Source organism: Prinia subflava, chromosome 8, assembly GCF_021018805.1.
Source record: "Prinia subflava isolate CZ2003 ecotype Zambia chromosome 8, Cam_Psub_1.2, whole genome shotgun sequence".
NCBI classification, from domain to species: Eukaryota; Metazoa; Chordata; class Aves; order Passeriformes; family Cisticolidae; genus Prinia; species Prinia subflava.
Window position 1 is genome coordinate 16,380,007 of NC_086254.1, and position 16,947 is coordinate 16,396,953.

The following is a 16,947-nucleotide window of genomic DNA, read 5'->3' on the forward strand; positions in this document are numbered from 1 at the left end:
CCTGAATTCCCGGGAATGCTGAGCCTGTGCTCTCAGGGATATCTGAGCCTGTGTTCCTGGGAAAACTGAGCCTGTATTCCCAAAGAAATCCGAGCCCTTGTCACCGGGAATGCCGAGCCTGTGTTCCCAAAGAAACCTGAACCTCTGTTCCCAAGGAAATCCGAGCCTGTATTCCCAAGGAAATCTGAGCCCGTGTTCCCGGGAATGCTGAGCCTGTGTTCCCAAGGAAATCCGAGCCTGAATTCCCGGGAATGCTGAACCTCTGTTCCCAAGGAAAACTGAGCCTGTATTCCCAAAGAAATCCGAGCCCTTGACACCGGGAATGCCGAGCCTGTGTTCCCAAAGAAACCTGAACCTGTATTCCCAAGGAAATCCGAGCCTGAATTCCCGGGAATGCTGAACCTCTCTGTTCCCAGGGAAACCCGGGCGTGTGGGGGAGCTCTGGGCAGCGGTCACAGCTCCCGCTGCCGCCAGAGCCCCTCAGGATGTTCGGATCCATCCTCGCCCAGAGAAAACCTCGCTGGCAGGAGGGATCCGTCAAAACCGCGGCGGATTTTCAGGGTATTTTAAGAAAACGGTTTCGTGAAGTTTCTGCTGCATCTGCGTTTAAAAAGGGAGGTATTTTTGGAAGTTATTCCTTTCCCATTTCAAAATCTATGTAAATCCTGTCAGATAGTCCCAGTTCCCAATTAGCAGCACTGCAGCAGCGAGGGAAAATGAATTAGAGCTGTTTTAGAAAGCACCTCAGCTGAAAACACCCCGGGGAAAGGCGCGATGGAGACAAGGACAGGATAAAATCCACGGATCCACCCCTCAGCCCGTGGTCATTTCCCTCCCGAGGGCTGCTTTGAAATCCAGCCCGCCCTGGAATCGGGATGGTTTTAAGGGACGGCACAGAGGGGCCGGATCCCACCTCCCCGCGGGATTCCCGGTGTTTTCCAGCCCTGCCCCTCCGGGAGCTGCCCCAGCTCCGTGTGCCCGCTGGGGACAGCCAGGGGCGCTGGGGACAGCCAGGGCCGGTGGCGCGTCCCAGCTGCTGCAGCCCCTCTGTGCCAGGACCCTTCTCCTGTCGGTGTCAGCCCCCAGACACCCCCAGGGATGTTCGGACGCTCCTTCCCTCTGGAATCGCTGCTGGGCGCTGCCTGCGGGGGATTTTCCCGGCGCTGCTCCCGGTCCCGGTTCTCCATCCGCATTCCCGGGGCCGAACCGGGGCCGGGCTGGCCTGGAAGGACCCAAACCCCCGCCAGTCCCACCCCTCCCGCTCCCCACCTGCTCCGAGCCCCCTCCAGGGATGGGGCAGAGCCTTTCCAAGCGGAATTTCCTCCCCGTGCTCCCTGGGGAGAAGCGTTCTCTAAGCATTTTGCCTTAATCAAGCTTTATTTATTAATTTTAATTGGCAGGAACAAACCCCACATCCCTCAGTAACTCATCCCTCCGCCGAGGCTGACAAAGCCCCCGCTCCCTCCAGCAGCTCCGGGGAGAACTCGCAGCTCTTGGAGCTGATCTGAGACAGGAGGAGAATCATTTTGGAACCATTCACCACAAATAAAAAAAAGGAAAAACCATCTCCGAGGCTTTGGCAGAGGAGCTGAGCTCTGGAGAGGCAGCACAGGAGGCGGCTGCTCCGTGGATCTGTCCCAGCTCCCTCCCCAGATGAAAAACACCTCATTCAAAAAACCTCCCCCTCTAATGAATTGTTCTTAAATGAGGTTGGTGCTCCGGGCTTGGCACAGCTCTCCCCGCGTTTGGCAGGGATGTTTTGTGTGCTGAGGGCTGGAAAGAGGAGCCCCTGTGCCAGAAAGGCCCAGGGAGGACAATTTCCCTCGGCAGCAGGGGCTGCATCCCTCAGAAACGCATCGGAGGGAGGAAGAGGAGCAGGGGGGGATCAGCGGGGCCGGCTCAGAGCCCCCCCGGCCACCACATCCCACCCAAACCCAGCAGGGAACCGGGAACTGCCTGCACAAACCCCTCAGGGCAGGGCTGGGGGTCCAAACTGCAGCGCTGCAGGACCGGGGGAGCCCGAGAGCCTCGGGGCAGCAGAGAGGGACGGGACAGCCCAGCCCTGCCAGGGGCAGCTCCGGGATCAGCCCCGGGATCAGCCAGGATCAGCCCTGGGATCAGCTCCGGGATCAGCCCCGGGATCAGCCAGGGGCAGCCCCGGGATCAGGGACTCCGGAATGGGCTGAGCTGTCACCCAAAGCTGTCACCCAAAGCTGTCACCCAAAGCTGTCCCCTCACCCCAAGCCCTCCCTGGAGGGAATTCCCGTGGCTGCTCCGGACCCCCGGCAGTGCCCGAGGCCGGGTTGGGGTCTGGAGTGGCCCGGGGGGGATGTGGGGGCTCCGAGCCCCCCACGCCGGGCTGGGAGCGGCCCACGGGATGTCAGAGCCTGGCAGGGAGCGGCTCTGAGTCACCATCCCACTGTCCCCATCCCCATGGCAACCCCGCTTCCCTGGAGACACCGGGATGGGCCGCGGGCAGCGCCGGCAGCACCCGGCACGGGAGAGCCCTGCCAGGGCCACCAAACCCTGCCAGGGCCACCAAACCCTGACAGAGCCACCAAACCCTGCCCTGAGTGCCACCAAACCCTGCCCTGAGTGCCACCAAACCCTGCCAGGGCCACCAAACCCTGCCCCGAGGGCCACCAAACCCTGCCCTGAGGGCCACCAAACCCTGCCAGGGCCACCAAACCCTGCCAGGGCCACCAAACCCTGCCAGCGACACCAAACCCTGCCAGGGACACCACACCCTGCCAGAGTCACCAAACCCTGCCCTGAGGGCCACCAAACCCAAATTTCTGGGAAGAAATTTGGGAAGAAATTCCCAAATTCCTCCTGGGACTGAGACAGGACAGAGGAATTCCCAAAGCAGCCCCGCTCCTGCCGCCCCCTCTGCTCCTCCTCTCCTGCCCCTCTGCCACCCCCAGGGACGCAGCCGTGCCCCTCTCTGTGCCCAGAACCAGCAACGCTGCCCCTGCCACGCTGGATAACCCAACCTCAGCCCCGGATATCCAAACCTCCCCTCCCGCCACCCACCTGAGCATCCAACACCTGCGTGTGCAAAGTCCTGGCTGTATTTGCTTTGGGAAAGTGCAAGACACGGCAGGGACTGGAGCTCGGGCAGCAGGGTGGGCAGCCAGGAGCGCCTCCGAGGCCTTTCCAGGGATCTCCGAGGGTGGGAATGGGGGCTCAGGGGGATTCCCAGCGCCGGGAAGAGCCCGGGAGCCTCCGGAGGCACGAGGACACGGCAGCACCGGCAGCTGCTCACCCCAGCCAGCCCCACTGCTCAGGGATGGGCACTGGAGCTCTCCCAGCCCGGGCTGCTCCCCTGGGGCTGCTCCCAGGGCTGGAGCTGCTTCCAGAGGGTCCCGGCCCTGCTCAGAGCACCTGCTCCGTGCTGGAGGAGGAAATGTCCAGCAGCCTCCAGGCCACGTAGGGGTTCAGCTCGTCCTGGTCCCGGCACAGCGCCCACACGTAGAGCATCCGCAGCACCTTGTCCTGCGGAGAGCCCGGGTCAGGGGGGGCACCAGGGCACCTCCAGCCCCTTCCACCCCTTCCAGAACCTTCCAGCTCCTTCCAGAACCTTCCAGTTCCATCCAGCCCCTTCCACCCCTTCCAGAACCTTCCAGCTCCTTCCACCCCTCGCAGAACCTTCCAGCCCCTCCCAGAACCTTCTAACCCCTTCCAGCTCCTTCCAGCCCCTTCCAGCTCCTTCCAGTTCCTTCCAGCTCCATCCAACCCCTCCCAGAACCTTCCAGTCCCTTCCAGCTCCTTCCAGACCCATCCACCCCCTTCCAGTTCCATCCAGCCCCTTCCAGCCCCATCCAGCTCCTTCCAGCCCCTTCCAGCCTCTTCTGACCCCTTCCAGCTCCTTCCAGTTCCTTCCAGCTCCTTCCAGCCCCTTCCAGCTCCTTCCAGTTCCTTCCAGCCCCTTCTAACCCCTCCAGTTCCATCCAGCCTCTTCTGACCCCTTCCAGCTCCTTCCAGCCTCTTCTGACCCCTTCCAGTTCCTTCCAGACCCTTCCAGAACCTCCCAGCCCCGGGATTCTGTGCATTTGAGGCTCCCCTCTCCCCAAACCTCCCCAGTTCAGCACTCCAGGAGTGGCTCAGCAGTCCCCACCCCACCCCAGGCCTTGATTAAAGCCGAGTTTGGGTTCCACTGGAGAATTTTAATGCCTCCCCTCCCTGATTTATTGCGGCTCCGGAGGAATCCGACAGCAAACAGACTTTGATATCCTGTTCAATAATTATCCCATCAATATTTATCTCCCAGGAACGCCGGGATTCAATGCAGGGAATCGCTGGATCAGCTGTTCCTGCCCTGCCTGTGAATCAGCCCAGATGGGCCCCATCATTCCAACGAATCCCAATCCCCATTTTCCAGCCTGGATCAAAGGCCAGGGCTGAAAAAGCCAATATTTGTTCAATGCCTGTGTTAATTCCAAGGAAAACGTGCTGGGAAGTGGCAGCTCCAGCACTGTCCCCATGAGGTGACATTAAACCCCTGAAGCACAGGACAGGCTGGAGCTGCCTGGAGAGAAAATATTCCCAGGAATATTCCCAGGAATATTGGGACTCCTCCAGCTGCTGCCACAAACTCTGGGAACGAGGAATTCCATGGGAATTCCATGGGAATTCCACGGGGCAGGCTCAGCTCGGAATCACCCGGGAGGGAACAGCCCCAGCCCCAGCCCAGGGCAGTCCAGGAGGTGCCAGGGATTTGCTCCACAGATCATTCCCTGTTCCCAAGCCTGACTCCAGGGGCCGTGGGCGTTCCCTGGGGGATTTCCATGGAATTCAGGCATTACTTGTGAGTGTGAGGAGCTAAAAATGGGGATTTGGGGAGGTTTTCATCCGTGACTCAACTCTGCTCCCACCCCAGAGGGAAAGGAAAGGGGGGAGGAAAACCCAGCGGGGTGAGCTGGGAATGGGATGGGAATGGGATGGGAATGGGAATGGGATGGGAATGGGAATGGGAATGGGAATGGGAATGGGAATGGGAATGGGAATGGGATGGGAATGGGATGGGAATGGGAATGGGAATGGGATGGGAATGGGATGGGAATGGGACTGGGATGGGGATGGGATGGGGCTGGGAATGGGAATGGGATGGGAATGGGATGGGAATGGGATGGGGATGGGGCTGGGATGGGGCTGGGAATGGGACTGGGATGGGAATGGGAAGGGGATGGGGATGGGATGGGGATGGGGCTGGGAATGGGATGGGAATGGGAATGGGATGGGGCTGGGAATGGGATGGGGCTGGGAATGGGATGGGGCTGGAGCTGCAGGGGGAGACCCCAAAGGTGTCCCTGACCCTAAACCTGTCCCAGATCCCAAAGGTGTCTCAGACCCCAAACCTATCCCAGACCCCAAACCTTTCCCAGATCTCAAAGGTGTCCCAGACCCCAAAGGTGTCCCAGACCCCAAAGGTGTCCCAGACCCCAAAGGTGTCTCTGACCCCAAATCCATCCCAGACCCCAAACCTGCCCCAGACCCCAAAGGTGTCTCAGATCCCAAACCTGCCCCAGACCCTAAACCTGCCCCAGACCCCAAACCTGCCCCAGACCCCCAAGGTGTCCCCACTCACCGGGTCCCCTTCCACCACCTCCCCTTGGTGGTTCTTGATCACCATCACCACCTGGGCCTGGAAGGTGATGATCAGCACCGGGCCCTGCTCCATCATCTTCCCCATGGCCAGCTGCAGGGACAGGAATTCCATGGAGAACATTCCTGAGGCTCACAGAGCAGCCAGGCACCCCCAGAGCCCCCCTGGCACATCAATTCCATCATTCAGGGATCATGGAAAAGCTGTTTCCCAAAAAAAACTTCCAAGTAAAAACTGTTTGGGAACCTGCTTCAAACCCCAAACCGTTGTGAATTTTTTTTTTTTCCATTATTTTCCCAAGTCCATAAATCTGGGAAATGGGAACAGGCTCTGCTCCGTTATTTCCAATTAGAAAGCGAAATCAAAGACACCCTGCTCTCCAAAAAAACGGAATTTTCTGAAGGAAATGCTTGGAGTCAGAACATCCTGAGCTGGAAGGGACCCACAAGGATCAAATGCAGCCTTTTCTCCTGCTTTTAAATCAGTTTTTGCCAGGAAGTTGTTCTGAACCAGACAAAAACTGTACCAGAAAGACTTCAAGGTGGGAACCTTTCGTTTGCCAGGATTTTTTCCCTCTATTCCCAGGCCACTCCATTAAATATTTAAAGACTTTATTCACTGGAATGCAAGAGGAGTGGAAATTCAGCTTTTTTTCTTTGAAAAGCCCAGAATTCTCTTTCTGCCCATTGTGGGAAATCTCTTGCATCCCTTTTTCTGTGGGAATGAGGATGCCATGGGATGCTCTGCTGCTCTGCAGCTCTGGAATTCCTGCCTGTGCTGCCCCAAAAGGAAATCACAGGCACTGAGGACAGCAGGATTTTCCTCTTTTGAAATGTTCCCAAACATTCTGTTTTATCCCTAATAAAGGACCAGCACCAGGACAGGCTGGGCTGTGTCACAAAGGAATAAATTTATTTATAGGGAGATTTTCCTGCTCCCTGAGGGAATCAGCTCCCTGTGGCTGCCCCATCCCAGCCCACACCTGCAGCTCAACCAAATAAAACCCAGCTCAATCCATCCAAATAAAACCCAGCTCAATCCACCTAAATAAAACCCAGCTCAACCCCTCCAAATAAAACCCAGCTCAACCCACCCAAATAAAACCCAGCTCAACCCATCCGAATAAAACCCAGCTCAACCCATCCAAATAAAACCCAGCTCAACCCCTCCAAATTAAACCCAGCTCAACCATCCAAATAAAACCCAGCTCAACCCACCCAAATAAAACCCAGCTCAATCCACCCAAATTAAACCCAGCTCAACCCACCCAAATAAAACCCTGCTCAACCCATCCAAATAAAACCCAGCTCAACCCATCCAAATAAAACCCAGCTCAACCCATCCAAATAAAACCCAGCTCAATCATCCAAATAAAACCCAGCTCAACCCCTCCAAATAAAACCCAGCTCAACCCATCCAAATAAAACCCAGTTCAACCCATCCAAATAAAACCCAGCTCAACCCATCCAAATAAAACCCAGCTTTCCACCCAAATCCCAGCCCCATTTCCAAGGTTTTTCAACAACCCCACAGGATCCATCTGCCTGTGGGGGGATTTTCCCTCCCACCAATGGATTTTCCCTCCCAGCAATGGGATTTCCCTCCCAGCAATGGGATTTTCCCTCTGGGAGCAGAAACACCAAACCCCAGAGCTCAAACCCAGCAGCCAGAGCAAAGAAGGTTGGGTTTGATGACCCTGGAGGATTTTTCCAATCCTAAATCCCCTCCTGAGCTCCGAGTTTGATCCCTGCCCAAAAGGGGAGCGTGGGCAGGGCACTCACGTCGATGTTGTCGATGTCCAGGATCCTGGAGTGGAACTGCAGCCCCAGGGCCTTGGCCTGCTGGATGGGATGGGCCAGCTGGCTGTAGGTCTGAGGGATGAACAAACGTGGGTTGGGAATTGTTTGGAATTGTTCTGTCACCACCAAAAAAAATTAAAAAAAAAAAAGGGGGATTTTTGCTTGGAGAGAACCACCAAAAAAAAAAAAAAAAAAAACACCAAAAAAAACCCCCCAAAACCCACAAGAAAAAATCCCATTTTTTGTAAATGTGCTGAAGGAAGAGATCAAAGAACTGCAGCAAATGCTTTGGGATTCACCAAATTCCCATTAAAAATCCCATTTTTCCTGGGCAGAACGGGAGGACCTGAGAGTACCTGAGAGCTGAGGGAAAAGCAGGGAAAAGCAGGGAAAAGCAGGGAAAAGCAGGGAAAGGGAAGGAAAAGGAAGGAAAAGCAGGAAAAAGGAAGGAAAAGGAAGGAAAAGCAGGGAAAAGGAAGGAAAAGGAAGGAAAAGGAAGGAAAAGGAAGGAAAAGCAGGGAAAAGGAAGGAAAAGAAGGAAGGAAAAGGAAGGAAAAGGAAGGAAAAGCAGGGAAAAGGAAGGAAAAGCAGGGAAAAGGAAGGAAAAGGAAGGAAAAGGAAGGAAAAGCAGGGAAAAGGAAGGAAAAGCAGGGAAAAGGAAGGAAAAGGAAAGAAAAGGAAAGAAAAGGAAGGAAAAGGAAGGAAAAGCAAGGAAAAGCAAGGAAAAGCAGGGAAAAGCAGGGAAAAGGAAGGAAAAGCAGGGAGTTCAGTGACCAGAATCCCACCTCAGCACCCCTGGGATCCATGAAGGGGCTTTATCCCCTGGATTCTCAGGGATAGAATTCCCATTTCCTCCCCTGACTGATTACTCTTGACTCAGGAGCTTCATTTCCAGTTCCAGCTGCCTTGGGAATGTTGGATTTTGGTCCCACAAGCTGCAGTGAAGCTGCTGCTGCCCTCCAGAGCACTCCCAGGCTGCTGGAAGCAGGGAAGGCTCTTTGCTTTCAGACTGGATTATTGTTACAAAAAACGCTCCTCGGGATTTATTAAACTGAGAAAAATGGCTCTCCCAGCCCTCTGGTGGTGGGAACAGCACAGGGAATTTTCACTTGGAGAATGAAGTGAGGCTCTCGGACAGAAGAGCAGAATTATTTTGGATTTTACAGCACAATAATCTTGGAGGAATGCAGACCCACAGGGAAGGCTCTGCCTTCAGGAACCCCTGATTCCAACCCCTCAGAATATCCCCATTTTCCAGGGAGGATCCCAGGGTTTGGGGAGGTTTGTGGAGCTTCACTCACGGCCTCGTAGCACCAGTCCTTGAGGATGTCGAGCTCTCCGGAGATCAGAGCCTGGGGAGGAAATCAGAACATTTTAAAGCTCCTCCTATATCAAAGTGAGACCAGTCAGCCCTTCCAGCAGCCAAACACCTTAAATCCCACATTTTGTGGGGCTCTGGGGGAAACTGGAGCTGCAAAGGGGAACAGCCAGAAGGATTTCTATAAAAACACGGGACATAAACCTTTGGATAATTGAACTTCTCAGAGCTTCCAGCTGAACCTTCCCGTTAAATCCTCCTGTTCAAGCTGCCAGAGAGGCAGCAGAGCTCAGGGCTCAGAAATCCTGGCAGCAGACAGGAGCAGAGCTGCGAATTTCCACACTGAGAAATTCAGGGCACAGAAGGAACAGAAGGATCCCACGTTTGGCTCCTCCAGCCCCGGTTTCTCCCGAGTCTCTCAGAACAACTCCTGCTCTGTTTCAAATCCCAAATTCCCTGTTTTTCCTGCTGCAGTGACAGGAGACATCCATCCACACCCATTTAGTGTCCCAGCCCTTCGGAGACACTTTGAGTGTCCCCACTCAGAGGTCTCAGGCTCCAAAGGACACTTTGAGTCCCCAAACCCCAAATTCCAGACACCTGCAGGTGACAGTCACTGAACCGTCACACCCTGCTGCCCTTCCCAAATCCCAGACCAGAATCCAGAAACCCTTCCCAAATTCCATCCCTCACCCCTCTGCCATCACCATTTGCTCCCACACCTCCCTCTGACCTTTCCTGTTTTCCAGGAATGGGAATTTATTATCCCACGTTTTCAACCTAAATACAGATCCAACTCCTTCCCCACGGTTCTGTGCAAAGCTGGAGAAGCAAATCCTGTCCCAGCTTTGGATTTGAGCAGTGGAAAATTCAATAAAAACACCTTCCAAGGGATAAGAAAGGGGCCAGTGCAGGGCAGCAGGGGTGCAGTGTCACCTCCAGGACGTTGGGGATGATGTCCCGCTCGCACTGCTTCAGGAACCGGTCCTTGTCGAAGGAGGGATCCACCCTGAGGATCTCCGTCAGCACCTCGGACATTTCAGTCTTGGAGAACAACCCCCCTGCAAACACAGCTCGGTGGGGAGCTGGCACTGCCACCAGCACACGGGGACAGGGCAGGAAATGTCACCCTGGGAGTTAAACCTGGGGCTGATCCCAGGGACTGCCCTGCCCTGGGAATGACCCAGGGACACACAGAGAGCTCTGGGGTGTGCCCGGGGCTGGCAGTGCTGAGGGGAGCAGCAGGGACAGCCCCGGGGGCTGGGGAGGGGCAGGAGGGGTGACAGGAGGGGTGACACGAGGGGTGGCAGGAGGGGTGACACGAGGGGTGACACGAGGGGTGGCAGGAGGGATGTCACCCCCCTGGCAGGAGGGGTGGCAGGAGGGGTGACAGGAGGGGTGTCCCCCTGGCAGGAGGGGTGTCCCCACCGTGGCAGGAGGGGTGGCAGGAGGGGTGACACGAGGGGTGACACGAGGGGTGGCAGAAGGGGTGTCCCCCCCAGCAGGACGGGTGTCCCCTGGCAGGAGGGATGTCCCCCCAGCAGGAGGGGTGTCCCCCTGGCAGGAGGGGTGACAGGAGGGGTGTCCCCCTGGCAGGAGGGGTGACAGGAGGGGTGTCCCCTGGCAGGAGGGGTGTCCCCTGACAGGAGGAATGTCCCCTCAGCAGGAGGGGTGTCCCCTGGCAGGAGGGGTGGCAGGAGGGGTGACAGGAGGGGTGTCCCCCCAGCAGGAGGGATGTCCCCCTGACAGGAGGAATGTCCCCCTGACAGGAGGGGTGTCCCCTGGCAGGAGGGGTGTCCTGTACCGATGAGGTCGGTGACGCGGTCGGTGACGGCGCGCGACGCTCGGATGAAGGCGTTGTCGCTCTCGTCGTATTTCATCTTCATCTCAAAGAACCCTGCCCAGGGCACAGGGGCAGCTCAGAGCCCTCCCAGCTCAGCCCCAGCCTCTCCTCAGGCCCTCTGTGCAGCACCAGGCACCAGCTGCCTGTTGGTTTTCTCCCCACTTTATTCCGTTTTTATCCCCGCTTTATTCCCTGTTTTTATCCCCGCTTTATTCCCCATTTTTCTCCCCACTTTATTCCCTGTTTTTCTCCCCACTTTATTCCCTGTTTTTATCCCCGCTTTATTCCCCATTTTTCTCCCCACTTTATTCCCTGTTTTTCTCCCCACTTTATTCCCTGTTTTTATCCCCGCTTTATTCCCCATTTTTCTCCCCACTTTATTCCCTGTTTTTCTCCCCACTTTATTCCCCATTTTTCTCCCCACTTTATTCCCTGTTTTTCTCCCCACTTTATTCTGTTTTTCTCCCCACTTTATTCTGTTTTTCTCCCCGTTCCCCTGCAATGTTCTGATCTCTCAGTGACTCTTCCTCTGCTAACACTCAGATTTAACACCTCTGGCAAGGGGATTTATCCAAAGGGATGAGGAAATCCAGGGTTTGGCTCATTTTGAGCAGTGCTGCTCCAGCTGGGGGAGTCCCCACCCCTGCAGGTGGCACTGGAGACCCTGGGGGTGACAAGGTGGGGACCAGGGACTCAGTGCTCCTGGAGACCTTTCCCAACCTAAATTCTGGGATTATATTCAAACCATTTCCACTAGAAACAGTCTCAGTGATACCAAAGCTCAGAGAGATCACCGAGTTTCAAACCTCCCACCAGTTTAGAAGCTGTGTGAAACTCCCCCGAGTTTCCAGCACTTTCCTTGCTCTGAGCTCGGGGAGGATCCCAGCAGAGCTGCCCTGGCTCTCCCCAGTGCCAGAACAAGGCTGAGGAGGGAGCAGCAGGAAAGGAACAGGCTCAGCTCCCCTGGAGGAGCTGCAGAGCCCTCAGCTCTGCCTCCCTCCCCTCCCTGCACTCCCAGCCCACAGGGAAAGGTGGGAATTTGTGATCTGCATCCTGCCGGGGCTGCAGGCACAGATGGGAGCAGATCCAGCAGGGAAGGAGCTGCTCCCTCCAGCACTCACTGTTGAAAACCACGTTGTTGTCCTTGAAATCTTTCCACTGCTGGTACCACTTGGAGTCTTTATGCAGCACCATGCCCATGGCCTCCCTAGAGAGGGCAGAAAACGGGGATAAAACATGGATATTTGGGAAAAATTAACTGGTAACAAACACAGACAACACCCCGAGGAATATCCCTGCAGCACGGGAATGATGAGCTCAATTACAAGATAAATTATGGCCCTTGTAAATTATAATATAAATTGCAGACCCATAAATGATAGCCCCATAAATGATCCACCAGATAAATGAAACGGCAGACAAATAAAAAACCAGATAAATAAAACATTAGCTAAACAGAACTCCAGATAAATAAAGCACCAGACAAATAAAACTCGACTCAGGGGAGCAAAGCAGCCCAGAGAAAAGCCCAGCCTTAGTCCTGCCCAGCAGTGGGAAGGTAAAACTGAACACGAAACAAAGCTCAGCTCAGAATTTCACCCCTGAACATTAAATCTGAGATTTTGAGTTTGAGGTTTCCAGTTTTACCATCGAAAATTTGGGATCACCTGCTCCTGCTGGGATTGTGCTCCCACCCACAGCTCCTGGGTTTGAATCCCTGACCTGTTTGGAACTTTTCCATCAAACTGGACATGGAAACACCCCCCAGAGGATCCCCCACGTACTCATTGGCCTCGAACACTCGCTGCTCTTTGCTCCTCTCTCCGGAATATTCCGTGCGCTTCCGAAGCCGCTCCGGGCGCCTGTAGGGACCCGTCTGTCCCAAAACACTCTCATCTATCTCCTTCTTCACACTTTCTACTCCCTGCAAGGAAAACAGCCCCGGTGACAGGGGAGTTTTTGTTCTCCCAGAAGCTGAAGATCCCTCCTGGGATGGTTTGGGAGAGCAAAAGGCGCTGGGCACTCCCAGGGATGGGGCAGCCACAGGGATCCACAGGCAGCCACTCCCACAATGTTTTGACAACAAAACCTTGGACATTTTCCCCTCTTTCTTGCCAAAAGAGGGATTTAAGGAAGCTGAAGCCCCTCTGGAGAGAGGCATTTCCCACCCTGCTCGGGCAGTGGCAGTGCCAGGGCAGTGGTGGCACCCTGTGGGTGCTGCTGCAGGACCCCCCTGCCCCCTGCAGCCCCCCAGGGCCCTCCCCAGGCTCTGGGAGCCCTGGAGCACAGGGATCAGTACCTGGGAGATGGCTTTGAAGGCTGCAGTCCTGCCCAGCTTCTCCCCTCCCCTGGTCACCGACTCTGCCGACTGTTTGGCCGTTTTGGCCGCCTCCTCCACGCCCTCCTTGATTTTCCTGCCCAGGTCGCTCTTGCTGACCTCGTCCAGGCTCTGCAAGGGAAACGGGGAAAGGTTCAGGGTTATTCCAGCCCCAGGCCTCGGCCCCAGCCCCTCTCCAGCTCTCCTGGAGCCCCTTCAGGCCCTGCCAGGGGCTCTGAGCTCTCCCTGGAGCTTCTCCTCTCCAGGGGAGCACCCCCAGGTGTCCCAGCCTGGCTCCAGAGGGGCTCCAGCCCTGGGAGCAGCTCCAGGGCTCCTCTGGGCTCTCTCCAGCAGCTCCAGGTCCTGATTTTGGGCTCCCAGGGCTGCATGGGGGGTGTCTCTCCTCTCTACCCCCCATATCCCAGAGGAATCCCAGCCTGGGTCTCCTCCGACCACACTCATTATTTTATTCTTGGCTCTGGTTTGAAAAGCTCCAGGGTTGGAATCACCTCTGGAACAGCAGCACCTGCCACCAACAATGACAATTCCAGCCCCCACCGGCCCAACTTCAGCAGAGCTGCCCCAGGAAAGGTCCTTTTACCTCTTTAACTGTCCCTGTTATTTCTTCGAGTTTCTTTTTAATCACTTCTGATGTCTTCACTGTTTCAGATTCGATGGTTTTCTGGGGGAAGAGAACATTAATCACGAGACAGAAACTACTCAAACCCAGCTTGGATGGAGCACAATCCATTAGGGCTGGAATTGAGGCAGAAAAAGCGACATTTCCCGAGCTGATGGCCTGAGTCAGCAGCAGCAGCTCAGCTCTGCACTCGATGATGCTCAGAGCCCTCTGAACAATGCAAAACAAACATTTGACGCTCAATTTAACGCCTCATTATTCGATCTGCCCAGAAACGCAGCCAAGTGTCTGCTGGAAAGAAAAACAACCCAACAAACCCAGCCCAAATTCCAACACAAAAACATTCCCAGGCATCCTCTGAGTGCCTCCAGCCAGGCAGGACTCCCTGAGCAGCTCCGGGCTGGAATTTTCACCGGGAGCAGCAGCAGCGCTGGGAGGATGAAGCAGAGAGACCTTTTAAATATTTAGGTTTAGATTTTGGGAGTTTGGGACCAACAGGCGAGATAGAAATGAAGGCAAGCTCTGAGATGTGAAATACCAACCCATCAGCTGGTGAACAACGCTGGGGGAAATCTCCCTGGATTAAACAACACCCTCTGCCTGCCAAAGCTGAAGGGACAGCTCTATGGGCTGTGTGTAAATGTGCTGAGAGTGGTATCTTGTATTAGATTGGTCCAACACAGACGATTTGTTATAAATGTGAAATGATTAATTCATGTTCTTACGGAAAATTGGAAAATTATAAAACTGTATAAAATTATATTAGGTATAAGTTTATGTTTTAGGAGAGCTTGCAGCAGATGGTGAAAACAATCAACCCCGAAAAAATCAACCTCCATTCAGAGAGGAACAAAGGAGTTTTCTGGGAGAGCCTGCAGCCTTCTCAAGCACCAGGAGGAGAATTATCGAGATAATCTGGCACCAGCAATTCACACCTTGGCTGTCGCCTTCACAGACCATCAAGTGACATCATCTATATCCCGATTTATCGACCTTAAGGATCCATAGAAACTGGACATTAACAATTGAACGGAGAGAGGAACTCTGTGGGGAAACTCCTGAATTTGTATAGTTGTATATCCTGAATTTGTATAGTTGGGAAATACGGGAAATATTGCCGGGGGTGGAATAAAGTGTATAAAAACCAAGCCCCGAACCGGGCTGATGTAGCAGGCTGCCAGAGCCTGGATCTCACGGGTCACCCTTGGCATTTCCCGGGAAAACTCTGTCAAGTTTCTCCGCTGTTGGTGGGTTATCAAAATTCCGTGATTTGATCTGTTATTAATAAACCAAATTATTATTTTAATTGGAATATCGTATTGGCATTTATAACACTATTCAACTCAGAGAAACATTTATTGTATGGTTATAACCTCCTCCTCTTTCTCTGCCTTCTCCTTTAGCTGTGCTCAGCAGCGACAATAAACCCCCACAACAAACCAGGAGTTCTCTCAGCTGTTTTGCTTATACTTTTAGATACTTTGTCACTTTGTCACTTTGTCACTTTGTCCCTGCTGTCACCAGAGGCTCTCACAGCTCAGGGCCCCCCCAGCACTCACATATTTCCTCCGGGCCTCCCGCAGTGCCTCGGACTCCTCCAGCCTCTTCGCCTCGTCCCGGAATTTCTTGATGCTTTCCTTCATCTCTTTGTTCTTGGCTAACTCCTGCTTGATGTTCTCCACGAAGCCTGAGATGAAGCCTTTCCTTCCTCCCGAGGAGCAGCGTCTGGACTGGAGAGAAGCAGCCCATGGTGGGGTGTTGTTGTTTAAATTTTGGGGGGTCCTTTCCATAAAATGCAATTCCACAGTGGGGGATCCCGGGGGACACGGAGGACTCGGGCTCAGAGGGAGGCACTGGATCGCTTTGGGAACGTGTGGGGAGCTCGGAGCTGCTGGGAAAAGCAGCAGCTGAGCCCTCAAAGAGCCACATGTCCGATGGATTTCGTGGAATCCCGGGGTGGGTGGGGTGGAAAGGACCTGAAATCCCACCCAGCTCCACGCCCTGCCACAGGCAGGGACACCTCCCGCCACCCCAGGGTGCTCCAAGGGACACCTCCAGCCACCCCAGGGTGCTCCAAGGGACACCTCAAGCCACCCCAGGGTGCTCCAAGCCCTGTCCAACCCCAAATTCCTTCAATTCCATTTAAAAAGTGGAAATTTCCAGCCTGGAGCTGGCGCTTCCCAGAGCCCAGGACCGTGCTGGGCTGGAAATGGAACCAGTTCAGGTGGGACCAACCTGGGGGGTGGCCAGGGCAGGGCTGCTGAGCCTGTCCAGGGCGCTCCTGGGGAGGGCAGGGCCGGGATAACGCCTGGAGAGGAGCCACAGGCCACTGAGGAGACATTTCTGCAAGGAAACAGCACAGGAGGAGCTCAGGGAGCACCCAGGAGCTCCCAGCACGGGGAATTGGGACAGCAACGCTGCACAAATCCATCCTGGAGCTGAAACGGGAGCAGCACGCGGGTTTTTCTGAGAAAACTCTTCAAACACAACATTTCCCCAGCTCTGCAGGATCCCAGGACGATCCCTGGATGGTTCGAACCTGCCAATCCCAGCTCTGGAAGGGGCCGGGGCTGAGCTCAGGGCCCGCAGCAGGGGAACCGGGGAAACGCCAAACAGGGACCTGCACTCGCTCGGCAGCACCGAGCCCCGGCACCGAGCCCCGGGACAGAGCGCCGGCACCGAGCCCCCGAACCGAGCCCCCGAACCGAGCCCCGGGACCGAGCCCCGGCACCGAGCCCCGGCACCGAGCCCCGGGACCGAGCCCCGGGACCGAGCCCGGGACCGAGCCCTGGACCGAGCCATGGACAGAGCCCCCGGCACCGAGCCCCGGCACCGAGCCCCGGGACCGAGCCCCGGGACCGAGCCCCGGGACCGAGCCCCGCCACCGAGACCCCGAACCGAGCCCGGCACCGAGCCCCGGCAGCTCCGGCCACGGGCACGGGCTGGGCAGGGATCCCGAACCTCTCCGGTAACTGCGGGCACAAAGGACCCGTCCCGGGCCTCCTGCTCCGAGCGGGAGCTCCCGGGACACCGCGGGAGGCCCCGGGAGCTCCCGGGACACGGGAATGGCCGGGCCGGAGGAGCCTCGGCAGCTCCAGATCCCGGGGCAGGCCCCGCTGGAGGCTCCGGGCGGGAGCAGCGGGGCCCGGGGTCCCACCGGGGCTGCCGCGCCGGGGCCCTGCGGCTGCGAGGGCACGGCGGCTGCGGGCGCGGTGCCGTCCCGGTCCCGGTCCCGTTCCCGTCCCTTTCCCGGTCCCGTTCCTGTCCCTTTCCCGGTCCCTTTCCCGGTCCCGTTCCCGTCCCTTTCCCGGTCCCGTTCCCGCTCCCGCTCCGGTCCCGTTCCCCTCACCCGGCACCCTCCGGCCGCCGCCATCGCCCCGCGCGCCCCGTGACCTTCGCGCCGCGCCGTGACGTCACTGCCGCGC

The 16,947-nt window shown here is 56.1% G+C and overlaps 1 protein-coding gene across 1 annotated transcript; it reads right to left on the minus strand.

Moving 5' to 3' along the window:
* Positions 1 to 1,358: 1,358 nt before the first annotated feature.
* TIMM44 (translocase of inner mitochondrial membrane 44) lies at positions 1,359 to 16,942 on the minus strand. The gene is made up of 13 exons (XM_063403492.1): positions 16,872 to 16,942; positions 15,758 to 15,865; positions 15,082 to 15,252; positions 13,484 to 13,564; positions 12,865 to 13,014; positions 12,350 to 12,489; positions 11,687 to 11,772; positions 10,527 to 10,619; positions 9,659 to 9,783; positions 8,706 to 8,756; positions 7,387 to 7,476; positions 5,588 to 5,698; positions 1,359 to 3,495 (listed from the first exon to the last, which is right to left on the minus strand). Exons 1-13 carry the CDS (start codon positions 16,893 to 16,895, stop codon positions 3,376 to 3,378), a joined length of 1,350 nt encoding a protein of 449 aa, XP_063259562.1. The 5' UTR covers positions 16,896 to 16,942; the 3' UTR covers positions 1,359 to 3,375.
* Positions 16,943 to 16,947: the final 5 nt, after the last annotated feature.